This window comes from Epithele typhae (genome assembly GCF_022376455.1).
Source record: "Epithele typhae strain CBS 203.58 chromosome Unknown BXZ73scaffold_129, whole genome shotgun sequence".
Lineage (NCBI taxonomy): Eukaryota > Fungi > Basidiomycota > Agaricomycetes > Polyporales > Epitheliaceae > Epithele > Epithele typhae.
The window spans coordinates 12,559-27,565 of record NW_025954320.1 but is presented as its reverse complement, the minus strand read 5'-3'; the positions used below and the strand labels follow the sequence as shown (position 1 = coordinate 27,565).

The 15,007-nt window shown below is 58.8% G+C and overlaps 5 protein-coding genes across 5 annotated transcripts; all 5 read left to right on the top strand.

Annotated features, from left to right (window-relative positions):
• Positions 1-1,713: 1,713 nt before the first annotated feature.
• On the top strand, positions 1,714-3,064 carry BXZ73DRAFT_82689 (uncharacterized protein; the record flags this gene model as incomplete). Its single annotated transcript, XM_048023776.1, has 4 exons — positions 1,714-2,064; positions 2,133-2,488; positions 2,538-2,572; positions 2,685-3,064. The coding sequence occupies 4 exons, from the start codon at positions 1,714-1,716 to the stop codon at positions 3,062-3,064; spliced, it is 1,122 nt and encodes a 373-aa protein (XP_047871489.1).
• Positions 3,065-3,697: 633 nt separating this feature from the next.
• On the top strand, positions 3,698-5,517 carry BXZ73DRAFT_107887 (uncharacterized protein; the record flags this gene model as incomplete). Its single annotated transcript, XM_048017022.1, has 9 exons — positions 3,698-3,994; positions 4,046-4,147; positions 4,204-4,361; positions 4,410-4,529; positions 4,582-4,706; positions 4,759-5,170; positions 5,222-5,338; positions 5,388-5,420; positions 5,472-5,517. 9 exons carry the CDS (start codon positions 3,698-3,700, stop codon positions 5,515-5,517), a joined length of 1,410 nt encoding a protein of 469 aa, XP_047871488.1.
• A 1,813-nt stretch (positions 5,518-7,330) lies between these two features.
• BXZ73DRAFT_82687 (uncharacterized protein) lies at positions 7,331-8,445 on the top strand (the record flags this gene model as incomplete). Its single annotated transcript, XM_048023775.1, has 3 exons — positions 7,331-7,387; positions 7,434-7,766; positions 7,816-8,445. 3 exons carry the CDS (start codon positions 7,331-7,333, stop codon positions 8,443-8,445), a joined length of 1,020 nt encoding a protein of 339 aa, XP_047871487.1.
• A 979-nt stretch (positions 8,446-9,424) lies between these two features.
• BXZ73DRAFT_107885 (uncharacterized protein) lies at positions 9,425-11,389 on the top strand (the record flags this gene model as incomplete). Its single annotated transcript, XM_048017021.1, has 8 exons — positions 9,425-9,694; positions 9,751-9,999; positions 10,098-10,142; positions 10,201-10,236; positions 10,296-10,640; positions 10,692-10,961; positions 11,011-11,163; positions 11,222-11,389. 8 exons carry the CDS (start codon positions 9,425-9,427, stop codon positions 11,387-11,389), a joined length of 1,536 nt encoding a protein of 511 aa, XP_047871486.1.
• A 2,000-nt stretch (positions 11,390-13,389) lies between these two features.
• BXZ73DRAFT_82685 (uncharacterized protein) lies at positions 13,390-14,129 on the top strand (the record flags this gene model as incomplete). Its single annotated transcript, XM_048023774.1, has 3 exons — positions 13,390-13,500; positions 13,624-13,850; positions 13,991-14,129. 3 exons carry the CDS (start codon positions 13,390-13,392, stop codon positions 14,127-14,129), a joined length of 477 nt encoding a protein of 158 aa, XP_047871485.1.
• Positions 14,130-15,007: the final 878 nt, after the last annotated feature.

Sequence of the window (15,007 nt, the reverse complement as noted above, 5' to 3'; positions counted from 1 at the left end):
GTATCTCTTGGTGGCTGCGTACCGGGAGGAAGAGGTAGGCCGGCCGCCAATGGACGTCGAGGATCACGCAGGATGGTGGGGGAAGCGTAGATTGGTACGTCGACGTCACATCTCGTTCTTGTCGAGAGCTCACACCGCAGCTTGTCTTAGCTGTTCTACACGTATATCTACGCCAAGCAACCCTCTCGCTACCTTAAGTTGACCAAAGAATCGGACTGGCTGACCAAGGTCGATTTGGAGTGGCTCAAAGGTGCCGTGCAGCAGTCCGATGTCGCTCGTATCTTGTGCGCTCCCGACACTAGCCGATTTCACTACCTCGACTACGTCGCCTCCGATCTCGAGGCCGAGGTCATTGCCCTGGGGCCGGACGCCGGGAAGGACTTGGGCCGTTTCAAAGCGGCATCGTATGTCCTGGCCCGGGCGTATCGCAATGCGCATGTTACGCCAGTTCCTCCTGGCGTCGAAGACGAAGAAATCTGGTGGTTTAAGCGGCGACTGGTGATGTACTGGTTTATTTCCTTCAGTTCGGATTGCTGACTGTAGTGCAAACAGCAATTTCACACCTACCTCTTCGTCGTGTGCGGGAGGCGCCGTCCCATTCTGCAAGCGCTTCCTGCCTCGAGGGCAAGAATGACATCGATGGCCGCAAATGACAAGGTACGTGATCATGTATTTCTGCCCATTCAAATGGTAAAAACCGTGACAGGCTTCCAGCGGCGACACTTTCGTCTGCTCGTTGAAATGGGTCCGGGGAGGTGGGACCATCGTGCTATGTATCGGGCGATCGCCCGCGTGCCGCTCAATGGACATGTTTGCGTAGCGTAGTGGCCCCTGTACGTTGTAAAGCCGCGGGCGTGCGGAGGCATGTTGTGCCACCGCGAAGGGCTCACTGATGACGAATTTGGAACCGTCATCGGCACCTCACGAGACCGTACGCCATGGGCGAACGTTTTGACAAGCCCGACCGGAGTGACTCAGCACATCTTACATCACTCCAACCGGAAGCACAACGGAAGCAAGCGCGGTGGCAACCTGATAGCCTCCGGTGAGATGGACTCTCACCTTGCTGATGCGAACACGTCTGATGGAAGTCTTCTTGAGGAGGGACTCGCCGCCCTCCATTCACCGAGGGTGCAGGAACGAAATGCCAACCGTAGGCTTGGTTGAAACAAGGCGAGCTCCCCCCTTGCTCCGCGGCCCAATCCGCATCGCGCGCGCAATCGAACGAGCGGTATCAGCGCCCTTCCCTGGGCCCATCGCTACCCCGACGGCGTGCGCGCGATCGCCCGCCCAGGCGAGTCCTTTCCTTGCCCTCTCGTACGCATACGTCACGCGTGCAACCGAATGAGCAGCATCAGCGCACTCCCCTGGGCCTATTGCTGCTCCGACGGTGCGCGCGTGATCGCGTGCCCCGGTGAGTCCTTGCCTGCTCACCCAGATACGTCGCATGTGCGACCGACCGACAGGCATCAGCTAACTCACCTGTTGCGGCTCCGAAGCCGAGTCCCTATCACCGCCCGCGCGCGTGGCCGTTTGCCTCCGCGGCCTTTGCATCCACCCCGCCGACCCGTAGTCGTAATGAACGGTTTTTTCCCTTTGCCCGTTCGCCTATCTGCGCGTGTACCTGGCCTTCGTCTTCCGTTTTTGACGTATCACGAGCGCGCCCTGGCGTACGCTCGACGCCCTCTGTGCCCCGCCGCTGCCCGCGTCGCCATGCCCCCACTGCCCTCCATGCCTCTTCTACACCTGCTTGTCGCCCCCCTTCCCACACCAGAAGCTGAGGCGCCGGACGACAGGAGTGCCATGGCCGAGAACCGATTGACAAGGAACGACATGGAATGGCTCGAGAGCCGTTTCTGGAGCGACGACGTCCAGAGATTGCTGCAAAACTCACCCCTCGCGCGGCTCAAGTATGTCGTTCACGGCGACCCCTACTTCGACGACGGCCCATCCCCGGTGGAAATCGGCAAATTCCAAGCTGCCTCGTACGTCTTGGTCAAAGCGTACCGAAATGAGAATGTGTACGAACTCCCTGCGGCCGTCTCAGATGAGCGAGGCTGGTTTGTACGACGACGCCAGGCATGATGTGAACTTTTATTTTACCATACACAGTGCTGATGACGCCCCACTAGCTCTTCCATACCTTCCTTTATACCTACGACCCCTGGCGGATGGTCGGACTCACCAGGGTGGAGGACGAGGTTACTTTGGAGGAATACAAATGGCTTCGTCAAGCTGCCAAGGACCCGATCGTGAAGTCCTCGTTACGCATGCCGCAGCGGCCTCGCTACGACTATCGGGAATGCGTCACCTGCGACCTTCATGCGCAAATTTTGGCTGCAAGCCTCAACACGTCGCTCCAGTCGTTGGACCCCACAGAAGCGCTGTCGCATTTGATGGTGTCCTGGTACTGCGAAGAGCATGCTGTTTCCGTCCCCGATCGCATTCTCGACGTCAAGCTGTGGTATTTCAAGCGACGCATGGTATCGTACGCCTTTCACAGCCTCTAGATTCGACACTCATGCTCTCTCTCGCAGATTTTCGAAGCGTACCTTGGCTGGAAATACGGGCGGTAGGCGTCGGGGTACGACGAGGGGAGGGAGCTTAGGACCCAGCAGCACGGGCGCAGTCCACGTGACCAGAATCGTTGTGTATATACTTCATTCCCCCCTCCGCCTTCACAGGCCTCCACCCTGCCAACTCCGATAGCGAACTCTCCATTTCGTGCCACGTTCCTTTCACGATGATCTCCCCTCGCCGCGAGGACCTGGCGTGGCTCCGCGCCGCAATTCAGCGGCCCGACATCCAGAGCCTTCGAAACCGGCCGCGCTCAAGGTTCTCTCTCCTGCTCTATGCTATCAACGACGCCGAAACCACCGAGATCATGCGCGCTCCCGTCATCCGCAAGATAGGATCCTTGGCGGCCTCGGCCCGCTCGCTTATGAGGGCATATCTCGAGGAAGGAGTCGATGATCGTCTCCAAGACGCGCCCCTCGATGACGGCCTTCTGCAGGCTCGCTTACAAGTCGGTCTTGTTTTTTGTTTTGATGCTTTCGATTTCTGATATTGAAAGCCGCAGCAATTCCAATACTTCGTGAGGGACATGCGGCGGAGGGGTGAATTCTGACGGCAAGGGCAGGGCTGGACAGCGCCGAGCGAAAGAAGGGTCGGTCGTAGTGGTCCGAGCGCATCATGTATCGACATTGTCATTGGTTTCAGTTTAAAGATCCGTCCGCAGTCGCCTTGCAGTCGCCAGCGCCGTGATGGCATGCAGGGAATGCGTCCGCATTCGTCAAGCGGATGGCGCGCCGACCCCAAGCCAAATGAAACCGCGCCCGAGCGCGCAGGCCATTGCATCAATGCTCCACAAGACCAATCGGAAGGCGAAGCGATCCGACTATGAACAGGGCTGACCCATCGCGCCCCACATGACGCTGACCAGAAACCAGTGCGGCAGCAACCTGACAGTACATGGTAAGATGGGCTCCAATCCTGTCGATGCAAATGAGTCTGATGAGATCTTTCTAGGGGAGGAACCTGCGGCTTCCATTCGGCGAGCACGTAGGTGATGACCGCGGGCTCTGACGCCTCTTTAGATAGGTTCCTGGGACACAGCTCGCCTGTGGAACGTCCTGCCCCACTGCACTCCTTCAGACCTTAGCACGCCGATCCTCTCTCGACTCGACTCTCGCCTACCATGGTCAAGAAACTCAATGCCAAGGAGGCCGCCTGGCGCGACGCATACGTCCTCACCCCTTCCATCCAGAACCTCATCCGCGCCAATGGGAAGAATCGCTACTCAGCATTGAACTACCCGAAGAGCGCTGAGCAAGAGCAGGCGTGGGCTGGTTTGAAAAAGGCGCCCCGGGGCCTTCGGGCCATTGGCCCTTTCGCGGCCGCCTCCTGCCTCATGATTCGAGCCTTTCGGGACGAGGGGATCTCCATACCAGGAAAGGACATCGACGAGGAAGAGTTCTACGAGACCCGCCGCTCGGTATGTACGACGTTTTATTTTCTCATGCTGGCTCTGAGAACCCTTCGGCAGGCGTTCCACCAGTACCTCCGGGATATGGTCCGGAACAACCATCACGAGCGGGAGCTCATCCCGATCCCTCACCTTGACCCTGCCAACCTCGCCTCAGGACTGGTTTCCAGACGTGGCGCATCCAGCGCGAGGAGGCCGAGCACGTGTCTCCCATCAAGACGCCGGCTGGAGAGGTCATCACCGACCTGTCCTCTGCGGCAGCCAGGGAATACTACGGCAACCTCCCCGAGGCTGTGCGCGCGCCCTTTGAAGAGGCCGCCGCTGAGGTCAACGAGAACCGCCCGGTTCTACAGCTAACTCGTGCACAGCGTCTTCGGTGAGCGCAACGATTTTACGCTGCCGATACGAGCTTATCCTGCTGCAGTTCCAAGGACGTGGTCCGAGACTACATGAAACGCTGCATCCAAAGGCTGCTACGGATGACGGGTTATGGCGGCATGTTCATCGTGGAGGGTTTAACGAACACGACGAGGTCAAGGTCCATGTGTGCGTGACGTGCAGCCTAATCCTGACATGCGCTAACCTCCCCTCACCAGCGCCACCGATGGGGTGAACAACAACAACGAATCCATGTTCCAGAACCTCGTCGCGCACGAGAAGAATGGCGAGCTCACAAGCGTCTGTGCGACCATGTTCGGATGGGCCAAGGAGTCGGCGGAGGGTGAGTGACTCTCGTGCTCTGATCCCCTCGGACGACACTCATTTCAAGACAGTCTCCGAAATGTTGACGGGTCCTCACACCGCTGAAGAAGGTCCCCGTGAGACAGGGTTCGATGGAGCGGATGCTGGGGCTTTAGTCCCTGCCGATGTCCCCCCAGCGTCCCTGCCTCAGACCTCCCCCGCCGTTGACAAGGGTTCGGCCGAGTCCCACGATGGTGCGTCGCCTCCTGGGATCGTCGGCGACGGCTCCGCGCTCCGCGAGAACGATCCGAAGGCCAATGGGGATGGGGATTCTGGAGAGGCAGGAGCGCCCTCGAGAAAGACCAAGCGTTCGGCACCGAAGTCCAAGACCACGCGTTCGGCGCCGAAGTCCAAGTCCAAGTCAGCCGCCACTCCCGTGGCCCCGCAGGTGTCTCGTCCTCGTCGTGCCACGGTCGCTCCGGGTCGTATCGGCCAGGATGGCGGGTGAGAGTGTACGCTGTCCTACGTATAGGCCGATATTAATTTTCCTCAAAGCGTTCGCCCCGTTCGTGACATGAACAAAGCCAAGATGGACGTCACCCGCCCTCAGGAGTCATCGATCCCCGACGGCCCCCCGAAGAGGTCGTCCAAGCGAAAGGCTGGTGATGACGGGTGAGGATCATTTCAGTGGTCGTTTCGGCTTCGGCTCACAGGTACATAGGACGTCTTCGAAGAGCAAGGCTGTGGATGACGCGTAAGTCCAATTTAGCTGGCGTTTTTCCATGACTAGCTGACAGGGACGTAGGGACAAGACGCGCGGGGCGAAGAAGCGCAAGGGCGTGAAGGCATAGAGGGCAGGCAGTTCTGCAAGCACGCATGGTGGCACGTTTCTCGTCTTGTCACATCGAGTACGGACGCCTCGGAACGATAGTCTATATGTTCAAAATGATATCGGCGCCTCACCTTGTGAAGTTTGGCACCGCCGTGCATGGTGCCGTCGTTTGCGAAATCAACGGCCGCGTCCCGGCAATATTATTGTCCGGGGGAATCCATCGAGTAGCAGCGTGACGATATTCTGCACCAGCGACGGGGCACGCCAAGAACACGTCCGTACCGTTTTGCTCTTCATTGTCTTCATGCCACGCTGACGCCTGGATCCTGCCGCCGCTGCATCCCATGTACGGCTACGCGCTTTGAAACGTCGAGCAGGCACAAACATACTTCCTTAACGGCACTGCGCGTGTTCCCTAGCTCCAGTATGGGCCTTGAGGTGGTCCGTGCTTCTTCCCTGTTGGTGCGTACTCCGGCTGACAATCCAGGTGACATTGTGCGCGCCTGTTCTCAGACACTGGGAGTTACACGGTATCAGTTTACGATGGATTCCGGTGCGTCTTTCGCCTTCTCTGTTTCCTCGCACTACCACGCACTATGAAAGGGCACATCGCGCATGCCGGCGATCCACGGGCAGCGGGCGCGGCGTCGGACCCACGTTCGTCGTCCTCCGCGGCTGGCCTGTGCATCTCTCATACCCAGCGCACCTCACCCTGCCTTGCCCTCCGTTCCCTCAGCTCAGGCGTTGGGCCTGTCGCCGTGCATCTACCTCCTTGAATGACGTATCTGAAAATGCTTTCCCTTTGCGCAGGTACCCTCACGACACAGGATGCTAGGCGTACGATGTTGGCGGTTACTACGCGACTGTGTACCGCCCAACCGTACCGTGCTCTGTTCGAGACCCGTCCACGGGTGCGCTGGGGGAAAGCGGCTCAGGTCTACGCGTCGTCCTATTACTACCCTCGAGTCGGACTCGGCGAAGACGACGCAGAGGATGCCTGCGTGTATGTTGTAACGCGGACGACGGGACCGAGATGGTGCACGATGTGATGGCCCTGGTATGCTAACATAACGATGACCGTGCACAGCAGGTCGACAGTTGCGAGCGGCGAGAACCACGGCAGGAAACGCGTCTCGAGGTCTGCACGCGAGGTCGTCGTGAGCACTACGAAGCGCGTCACAGAGCGGGATGCGTCCAGCATATTCACGAAGGGGGCCGTGGGCGGCGCGTAGAGGACGACCCGGAGCCACTGCCGACGATGACGGATCGCACAGTACTCACCATTGCCCCACACAAGCGCGTTCCACACGACTCCGACCATCACGATGCACCGTGGGAGGCTGTCCATGCTTGATTATGCCTGTATGGCACGTCGGGAGGTTTGGCAGCGCCGCCCACCTAAGCGCCATTATCACAGACAGGGCAATCATTAGCTATTTTAGTGCGGGCACGATATGTGCGACCGTCATGCTCCGTCATGCGTGTCGGGAGCAGCGCGGGCATGGTTTGGTTTGGCGAGGATGGGCCCTCCCCAGGACCGGGTGCTTCGGTGAGCGCATCTCTGGTCCCGAACCTAGCCTTCAACGCGGCGCGCACGTCCCGAAATGCAGCACGTGCGCGCTTACCTGTGCCTGTGGCTGCTGACGGTGGGCGCAACACGCCAGCCCCTTCGCCCTGTGCGCGCTTTTCGCACAGCGCCCCGCTCGTGACCTGTTAGCGCTAGCTTGCCGGACCCGCCTCATGGTTTGCGTGCGCACCCGTGGTGTAGGCCGCCATCTTGTCTCGACGGCCATTGCTGTCTCCAAGTCGCTATCTACACAACCATTGCCTACATGCCTCAACTTCCTGCTCTTCCGGAGCGCCAGATAGTGGCGGTGGTGTGGACCTCCGTAAGTCGTTCCATCTCGACGCCCAGCACGTCTGACCAGGATACAGCTCGACCCGCAGCGTATCAGCATCGCCGTCAATCCGCCCTTGATCCAAATCTCCCAAATCACGGCTCTCATCGAGATCCTCAAATATGACACCCAGGTAGATATATGGGACGGCAATTGGGTGAGGAAGACGATCATAACAGACACGATCGAAATTGAGGACACCACGCGAGCCATTCTGGCGCGCAAGACGACGGTGGGAAAATGTAGAGGGCTGGGCTCAGAGATAGCGGCCTGGGAGAGATCGTGGAACCCTGGTCGTCCTGCGATGTTAGCGCATGTGTGTTTGGGATCGAAGGGCCCGATTGGAACGATGGTCGTCGCATGGCTGGAGGTAAGCATTGCGACATGCCGTTGAACGGAACTGATACGACCTCAATCAGCCCGACAAGACGGCTCACCCCTACCTCATCTTCGTGGGCCAGACAAGCGGGCTCCCCTTCGGCGCGTTCCTCCACTTGTGCCTGGAACAAGTGAGCGCGACAGCGACAACCACCGCCCCGCTCAGACCAACGGCAGGCATGGGATGTCAGATTCAGTTCTGGCATCCTCAGATATCAACATGGGTTCAGGCGTCTGCAGAAAGCCCGGCGCCGAAGGGCCCCATCATCCTTATTCGAAACTCCGCCAATGCGTGGGCAAGAGACGCCGGCTACATGATGCAGCAATGGGAGATGGCTAACCCTCAGTACCTGGCCGAGCAATCTCAGACCGAGGTGCCTGGTTTTCCACTTTTGATACGATCTATATCGAATCTAATGGCCAAGCAGGGCGAGGATATACTGGCGCCGCTCGAGGCGGAGGCGCTAGGCGGGATGGCGGGTCGGTTGTCAAGGATCAAGGACGAACCGTCCAACGCTGAGAATCTCCTCTCCGCAAACCAAGAGTTTCTCCAGGCCGACGCGGAGATGGACGTGGAACTCGGGCAGTCTACCCCGTTTGTACAGCCTTACCACATCCCCGAGGGGGTTAGCTTCGAGGAGTTCCTTCGTCAGAGCATCGATGACTACTAGGGCCTTGGGCGTTAAACTACGCGAACATGTATCAGTGATATGTAAAAGGCGTGCGGATAACGCGACGAACATTATACACCATCGCATAGTCTCAATCGAGGATAGCCTCCGCCTGAAATGAAGAAGGGAAACACTTCCACCGTGCAGGACGCAACGGCAGGTGAGCACCGTATGCTTGAAACCGGCGCCACAATTGACACGGGTTTATCAGCTGCAATAGTGGCCAAAATTCCCAATACTACACTGCAGCAGTTGCTGCAGAGAGTTGTAGACTTCGCCCGAGAACCGTCGCGCGTCGCGCCTCCCAAACGCCAAAACAAAGTCGAAGGCGACCATACGATGGTCAATTGGAGCGCCCCCCAAGTTTCAGACGCTGGCACGCTCCGGCCACGACCCGACGCACAGGGTGGGCCCTTGGCCAGTCGACCGGTTCGTCGAACGGCGCGCGCAAGACGACCGACCCTGCGGGCGATGGGAGCTAATCCGTAAGCGCTTTGATATATTTCCTGATACCGCGCTAATATTTGCGCAGCGTCAGGTCAATCGAAGATCGCGCAAGGGCAGAAATTGCAGGTGAAAATTCTGGCGCAGTGAAGAAGCCGCACGTCGTGTGATACCGTAGACAGAAAATCACATCTTGCGTGTTCATGTGTGCACACGCCGGCATGGTGGTGTTTGCGCAGCATGAGGACGATCGACTCAGATCGCGCGAGGCGTAAGGCCGCAGGTGGGAAGTCCGACACAGGGTGAAAGGTGAGCGGCATCGAAACTCCCGTGCAACCAGGCCCATGTGGTCATATGAGAATCTAGATGAACCTGGGGATTTGGAATCGCAACCTCCGAGGCCAAGCCGAGGCCGATGCGGCCGACGAAATACGTGTCTCAGTAGACAGAATTTCTGCGGGGGAAGGCGGGACACATGTAAGGAGTCTCCGTCAGCCCATGCCCCAGAGAGGCGACCCGTGTTTCGTCTCCTGCCATGTCTCCTGAAGCACCCCTCCTCCCCCGCATCTACACCAACAACAACGGCGCCCAACTGTCCCAAGAGTACGTCGTCTTCAACGACATACCGGCCAAAAATCGCAGCGATGCCCTCGTCAAATGGTGCGAAGATGGCAAGGACGACCGACTCCCATTCCCAGGCAGCGTCATCGGTCGCGCGTGTCCGGGATGCAGCAAAACCATCACCCGCGCCCCCTTGTCGTACATATCGCACATGCGCGGTGCTGCAGGAGCTTGGTACTGCATCGTGCGTATCATCCCACGATCTTGATAGAAGTGCGAACTGACCGTCGACGATTCCAGTGCCCCTTCAAATGTCGCAAGGTTTGGTTCCCCCCCCAACCCGGCCCCACCGAGGGTCATCTTCGACTCATAGAAGCCCAGCGCTTCTACGACATGGCTCGCCTCAAGAAGCCGATCGACTACGACGATACCCCGGAGGTGGTCGAAATGCTCCAGTCCCTCCAGAGGGAGATCGGCCCGGCGGAATCGACGACCGCGGCCGAACCGGCGGTTCTCAAGAGCAAGGGCAAGTCGAAGGCGACCCCAGAAGTGCGTCCAGGCGCGCCTCGCAGACGTGCAGGGTCGAAGGCAAAGGTACCATGTTCCGTTATTAACATCGGTTTACTTCCGCGCTGACGTTAGTCTAGGCAGAGGTCCTCGGGGACCCTTCGGCTCGCAGGACGAAAGCGAAGGTGCGAGCGCATATACAATTCCCAAAAATCGCGCTTACGAGAGCACCCTCCCCCACAGGCCGAGACGACGTGCAGCGTCGTCATATGGAACCAAGTACGCGAGCTCGTGCAACGTCCTGGCGAATGCGGGCTGATCGCGCGCGTATGGGATAGGAGGACTGCCCACCGCGTTCTTTCCCGATGGCGGCGCCGTCTGGAAAGCTTAGCCTCAGCAAACACCCTGACTACAAGCGCATGGTGAACCCTGAGCACCGCTACGAGATTTTTGAATTCACCGAGCAGGCATGGAACATCTTCCCTAAGGGCACGGCAAGCATTCCCTCGAAGGCCAGTGGAAATGTCCTCCTTCGTAGGCGCGATGTACTCCGCTGTACGGACTTCGGCACCTATTTCACGCGATGGGAGGCGCAATCTGGCCTGCGCGGTGACGATGAGCTGATACAAACGCTGTTCGTCGACCATCACAACAACGCCCACGTCGCGTTGGTGTGGGACAAGGTGTGTGATGCCGAATCCATCGGTACGTGCATGGTGCTAACCATTTCGTAGGAGGACGCAAACCCCTCTGTCTATTTCTTGCCCGCAGACGAGGAGGTTCTCCAAACGAACGTCCTACAGCTTCGCCACGCCCGTCTATGGGACTCTTCGGGGACCGCCTGGCGCCGCCTTCACCCGATGGAGGATGCGACGTACTGGCTGAGGTCAGCCGACCACCGTGTCATGCTCTTCAAGATCGTCGACGGCAACCTCCCTGGCCTCGGAACCGCTCTTCACGGACTGGATGTCGAGGCGGCTGCTAATCACTCGCGTCGCATCAAGGTGCGTCTATTCAGTGAAAATCACGCACATGGCGCTGACTCGATATCAGGAGCACAAGGCGAAACAGTCGTCGGCGACTGCTCAAGCCTCCTTCGCCCTCGGATACACCCTGGGATCCCAGGGTGCATCTGCTTCGTCTCAAGGCGTCAGGATGGAGGGGAATCTCCATGACCTGACCGGAGAGGTGACAACGACGGTCAAGGTGCGTCACTCGGACTTTTTCCTTACTACTCACGCGCTAAACATACCGTGCTACACAGGCACTCTCTTCCAGGATGGCTAACACGACGCCGTCGGCAGTCCGTAGCGACCGCGAAGCAGGGCCGTCTTCTGGTATCGTGCCTACGTACGCTCGCTCGTCCGATGCATCTCTGTCGTACTCTGCTCGCGCCCTCTTGGAGGACGACGTCATTGAGCTCTCCGATTGATACCGCCGTCTTTTGTCACTTACATGTAACCTAGTTTCGGTATCTCACAGAACTGATGCGTGCGTTAGTAATACTGCTTACTGCATGTCCTATGCTAGCCGCTCCCATCTCACTCGGGAACACCCGGGAACCCTTCCCCGAGATGCCCGAACGCCGGCGCCCGGCAGCCCTGCCACGCCGTCTGGGGGGATGAGAGAGAGTTCGGTAAGGGCCGCGCAGCAACCGTATGGTCAGGAGCTATGATAGCGAGGCAGGCGGGGCAGTTGTTAGGTCGAAGAACGAAAGGCAGACGGTGTGAACTGGGGCAGATGGAGTGGGAACGGGACCGAGGGGCAACGAGGGGTCCTGAAGCGAAGGCGCATGCAGGCCGAGCTATGCCGCGTGCGCGCAGCAACGCGGTGGTGGAGACGTCCGACTGGCGCGCGCCCGCGTCGATGCGCGTTGTGTGGGGGATTGTCTGAGATAGTGCGCAGATATCGGCGAGGTGGCGGCGCGGGTACGTTGGCGATGGAACGGTCGGTGCGGCGCGCAGACCGGTGGAGGTGCGATTGCAGCCTGGTGGGGTGCGAGGGGTGCCGCGCGTGTGTGGCCGCGTGGCATGCGCATCAAGGGATCGTGACATGGGAACGCCGAGCAGCAGGGCGTGCTCATCGGCAAAGGATGTGAAATTCGTAAGCAACAGCAGCCCTAGCTCATTTTGCGGGGGACGTAGGGGCAGACGTGCTCCGGAGGCGGCATGCCGGGTGGGCAAAGCAAGAGGGGAGGGCGGGGGGCACGAGCGGATGGCGCACGACCGGTTTCCTCGGTGCCCGACTCATTCTAGTGACGCGGGATGCGAAGCAGGCAAGTGGGAAAAGGAGACGAACCTGCCGCAAGTGGCATGGCGTCGTGGGGTGTCGAGGTGGTGAATCACACAGGGTGGGGTGGGGGGGGGTGCGACCACTAACGAGTTGAACATGAAGGCTACTCGGAAAACAATTTACATAACTCGGCGTGACTGAGCTCCAAGACCTCACCGACCATCCCAATGCAGTCTTTAAGAATATCACGCGTCAGAGCAGCTCCTCGAACTACGTTTGTCAGGGACGTACCGAATCTCAATTCCACCTCTCCCCGGAGTGTACCGGTCCTGCCAACCTTTCCAAAAAATCCACGGACGAAGGCCAGGGAATATCCCGCTCTGATATTGGCATCCTCCCGCCAATATGCGCACGATCAGATGCGGGAACGCCATGACCTTCCTCGAGAACCTCCACCCGTTGGGATAGGAGCATCAGATTGGACACGAGGTGTACGTTTCGCTCTTGGAGGCGACTGCAGCGGGCTTCGGCGATATTTTCTAGATTGCAAAGGCGTTGACTCAAATTCTCCACGGCTTCCACCAGAGCATCATTCGTCGCAAGAACCCGCGCCAGAAGCGCACGACATTCCTGCATCACGAAATAATGCTGCTGCATGGAGGACACAAACGCGTCTCGATGTTGCTGGGGGCACTGCTGGCTGGCTTTAATTCGGACGAGGGTATACGGTACCAACGTACTCACAGGAACATATCCGCCAGGAAGCCGCCACGGAGGAATCCCGTTGGCCATGGGCTCGAGCACGTCGTCTTGTGCGGGGGCGTAGAGGGGGTCTTGTCGCCCAAAGGCGGTGAGAGAGGGGGCATCGTTGGTGGTTTGCTCGAGAGACATGAGGAATTGTAGTTGAAAGAGGAACAGGAGAGACTGGAGGGGGGATGATGACGGTACAATGATGGTAGTCCGGAGTTCGGAATTGATATCAGCAAAAGGGCGAACCGCGGGGTAAGCATTTCGGCGCTTGCAATAACGCGGGACGGTTGGTATTTACAACGCATGTGTAACGACATTGTAAAGAGCGGGATCATTATAATAGGCGCACTGCATTGTGAACATTGCATGATATTATAATGTCGGTTTGAGGCGTGGAAGGCTGGTCTGCATGGCGGCTTCAGACGCGCACGCTGCTCCACCCCTTGCACCATGCCTCTTGGCCCCGGCTTTTTCTCCTTGCTATCCTTCTCTGCACTCCGGCTTCCATTTGCGCACGAACTCTGTATGCATGTCACGCTCTCAGACCCTGTGTTCATTCCAGTGAGTGTTTAATTTCGTCCTCATGCGCATCCATCTTTCTGCACCCCACACCCCGAGACGATGTGGCCAGTGCCGTGACATCATGCGCGGCGTACAACTCGTGTGTACGTGGAACACGCCGAGGAGCGCGAGCGTCGTCGCAATCTGCCGCGCGTGGTGCTTGGGCGGGGGCGGCGCATTGGGGAGCTGCTGGTCCCGCTCGCTCGGATGAACATCCCGCTCGAGGGCGGGGGCGCGATGTCCGCAATGGGCGTGACGGACGTCGAGGCCGATGGAGTGCCCTTGCCTGTGAGGGTGCCCGTGCTCGTTCGCGTGGAGTCGGCACCCTTGCCCATGGTCGCGCGCACGAGGTGCGCTCCTCTTCGGGACCGGCATCAAGGCAGCGGACGCGTTGTGCTACGCGCTCGACTATTTCACAAACGACTCACTCGACACCGCGCTCAACAGCAACGCCTCCTGTTCCGTCGTCTCACCTAGCTTCACCAACTAGCCGTGCACCAGGAAGCGCACCACCGGGCTCATCCGCCGCGCCACACTCGCTCGAGGTCAAGACGGAGACGATACGCCCGAGCTGCATGCTCGCGGACCTCGACGCCTCGGACCCGTACACGCTCGAGAATGAGGCCTGACGCCGCTGCACCGCGCTCATCAGCATCGACAGCAATCGCTTGGGCATCCTTCCCCATCGGGCGTAGAGGCGGAGGACGCGCAGCTCGCTGGGCACGACATCGAGCAGGATGCCGGCCAGGCCTCTGTAGGGCGCAGGTGCGGAGATTCTTACTCGCCTTGTCTTGCCCACAGCCTACAACCCGCCCAGTGTCAACTCAAAAGCTGCACTCCTGGTTACCGCCCAGATGCATCATGCGACGCGACTATGTGCCACAAGTCGCCGTCAGCGACCCTCCAGCGGTACCCTCTCTCTTCTGGTGAGTCCCCCACTTCCTTGCTTCTTTTCCCCCCTCAGCTGAACCCCCTTACCCGACCGTATCTACCCCCGGGGTCTTCACCTCCGCCAGGGTCAACGACATGCAGCTTAATAGCACGCAGTGATCAATGAGAGCTCAGTCGGATGGAAGTACGACTATATAAGCACTGTACCTAATAGCACGCAGTGATCAGCGAGAGCTGAAGTAGTTGTAAGTACATTGATGTAGAATGTAAGTAGGGAGACATACCTCAGTCAGATGGAAGTACGACTGAGGAGCGGTGAGGACGACCGCGCGAGAGATCCTCGGGCGCGAGCGTTGCCGAAGCGGAGAATGAAACATAAGAGTCAAAGTAAATAAATGTCCGTAAGCGGAGTTGTAAACCATACTTCAACACGGCTCGCCCTCAGCCTCCTGCTCGTCTACGGACGAACTTCGCTCCTTTTTCCGACTCGAGCTAGTGGTGCCGTGTGCGTTTCACTATGAGTTTATCTGCTTGTTGATATGCTAGCTCAGCCTAGCGGTCATTTTAGCTTTGCGGTGGCCGCCTCAGCGCCTCACTTGGTGCCATGTGTTGCGCA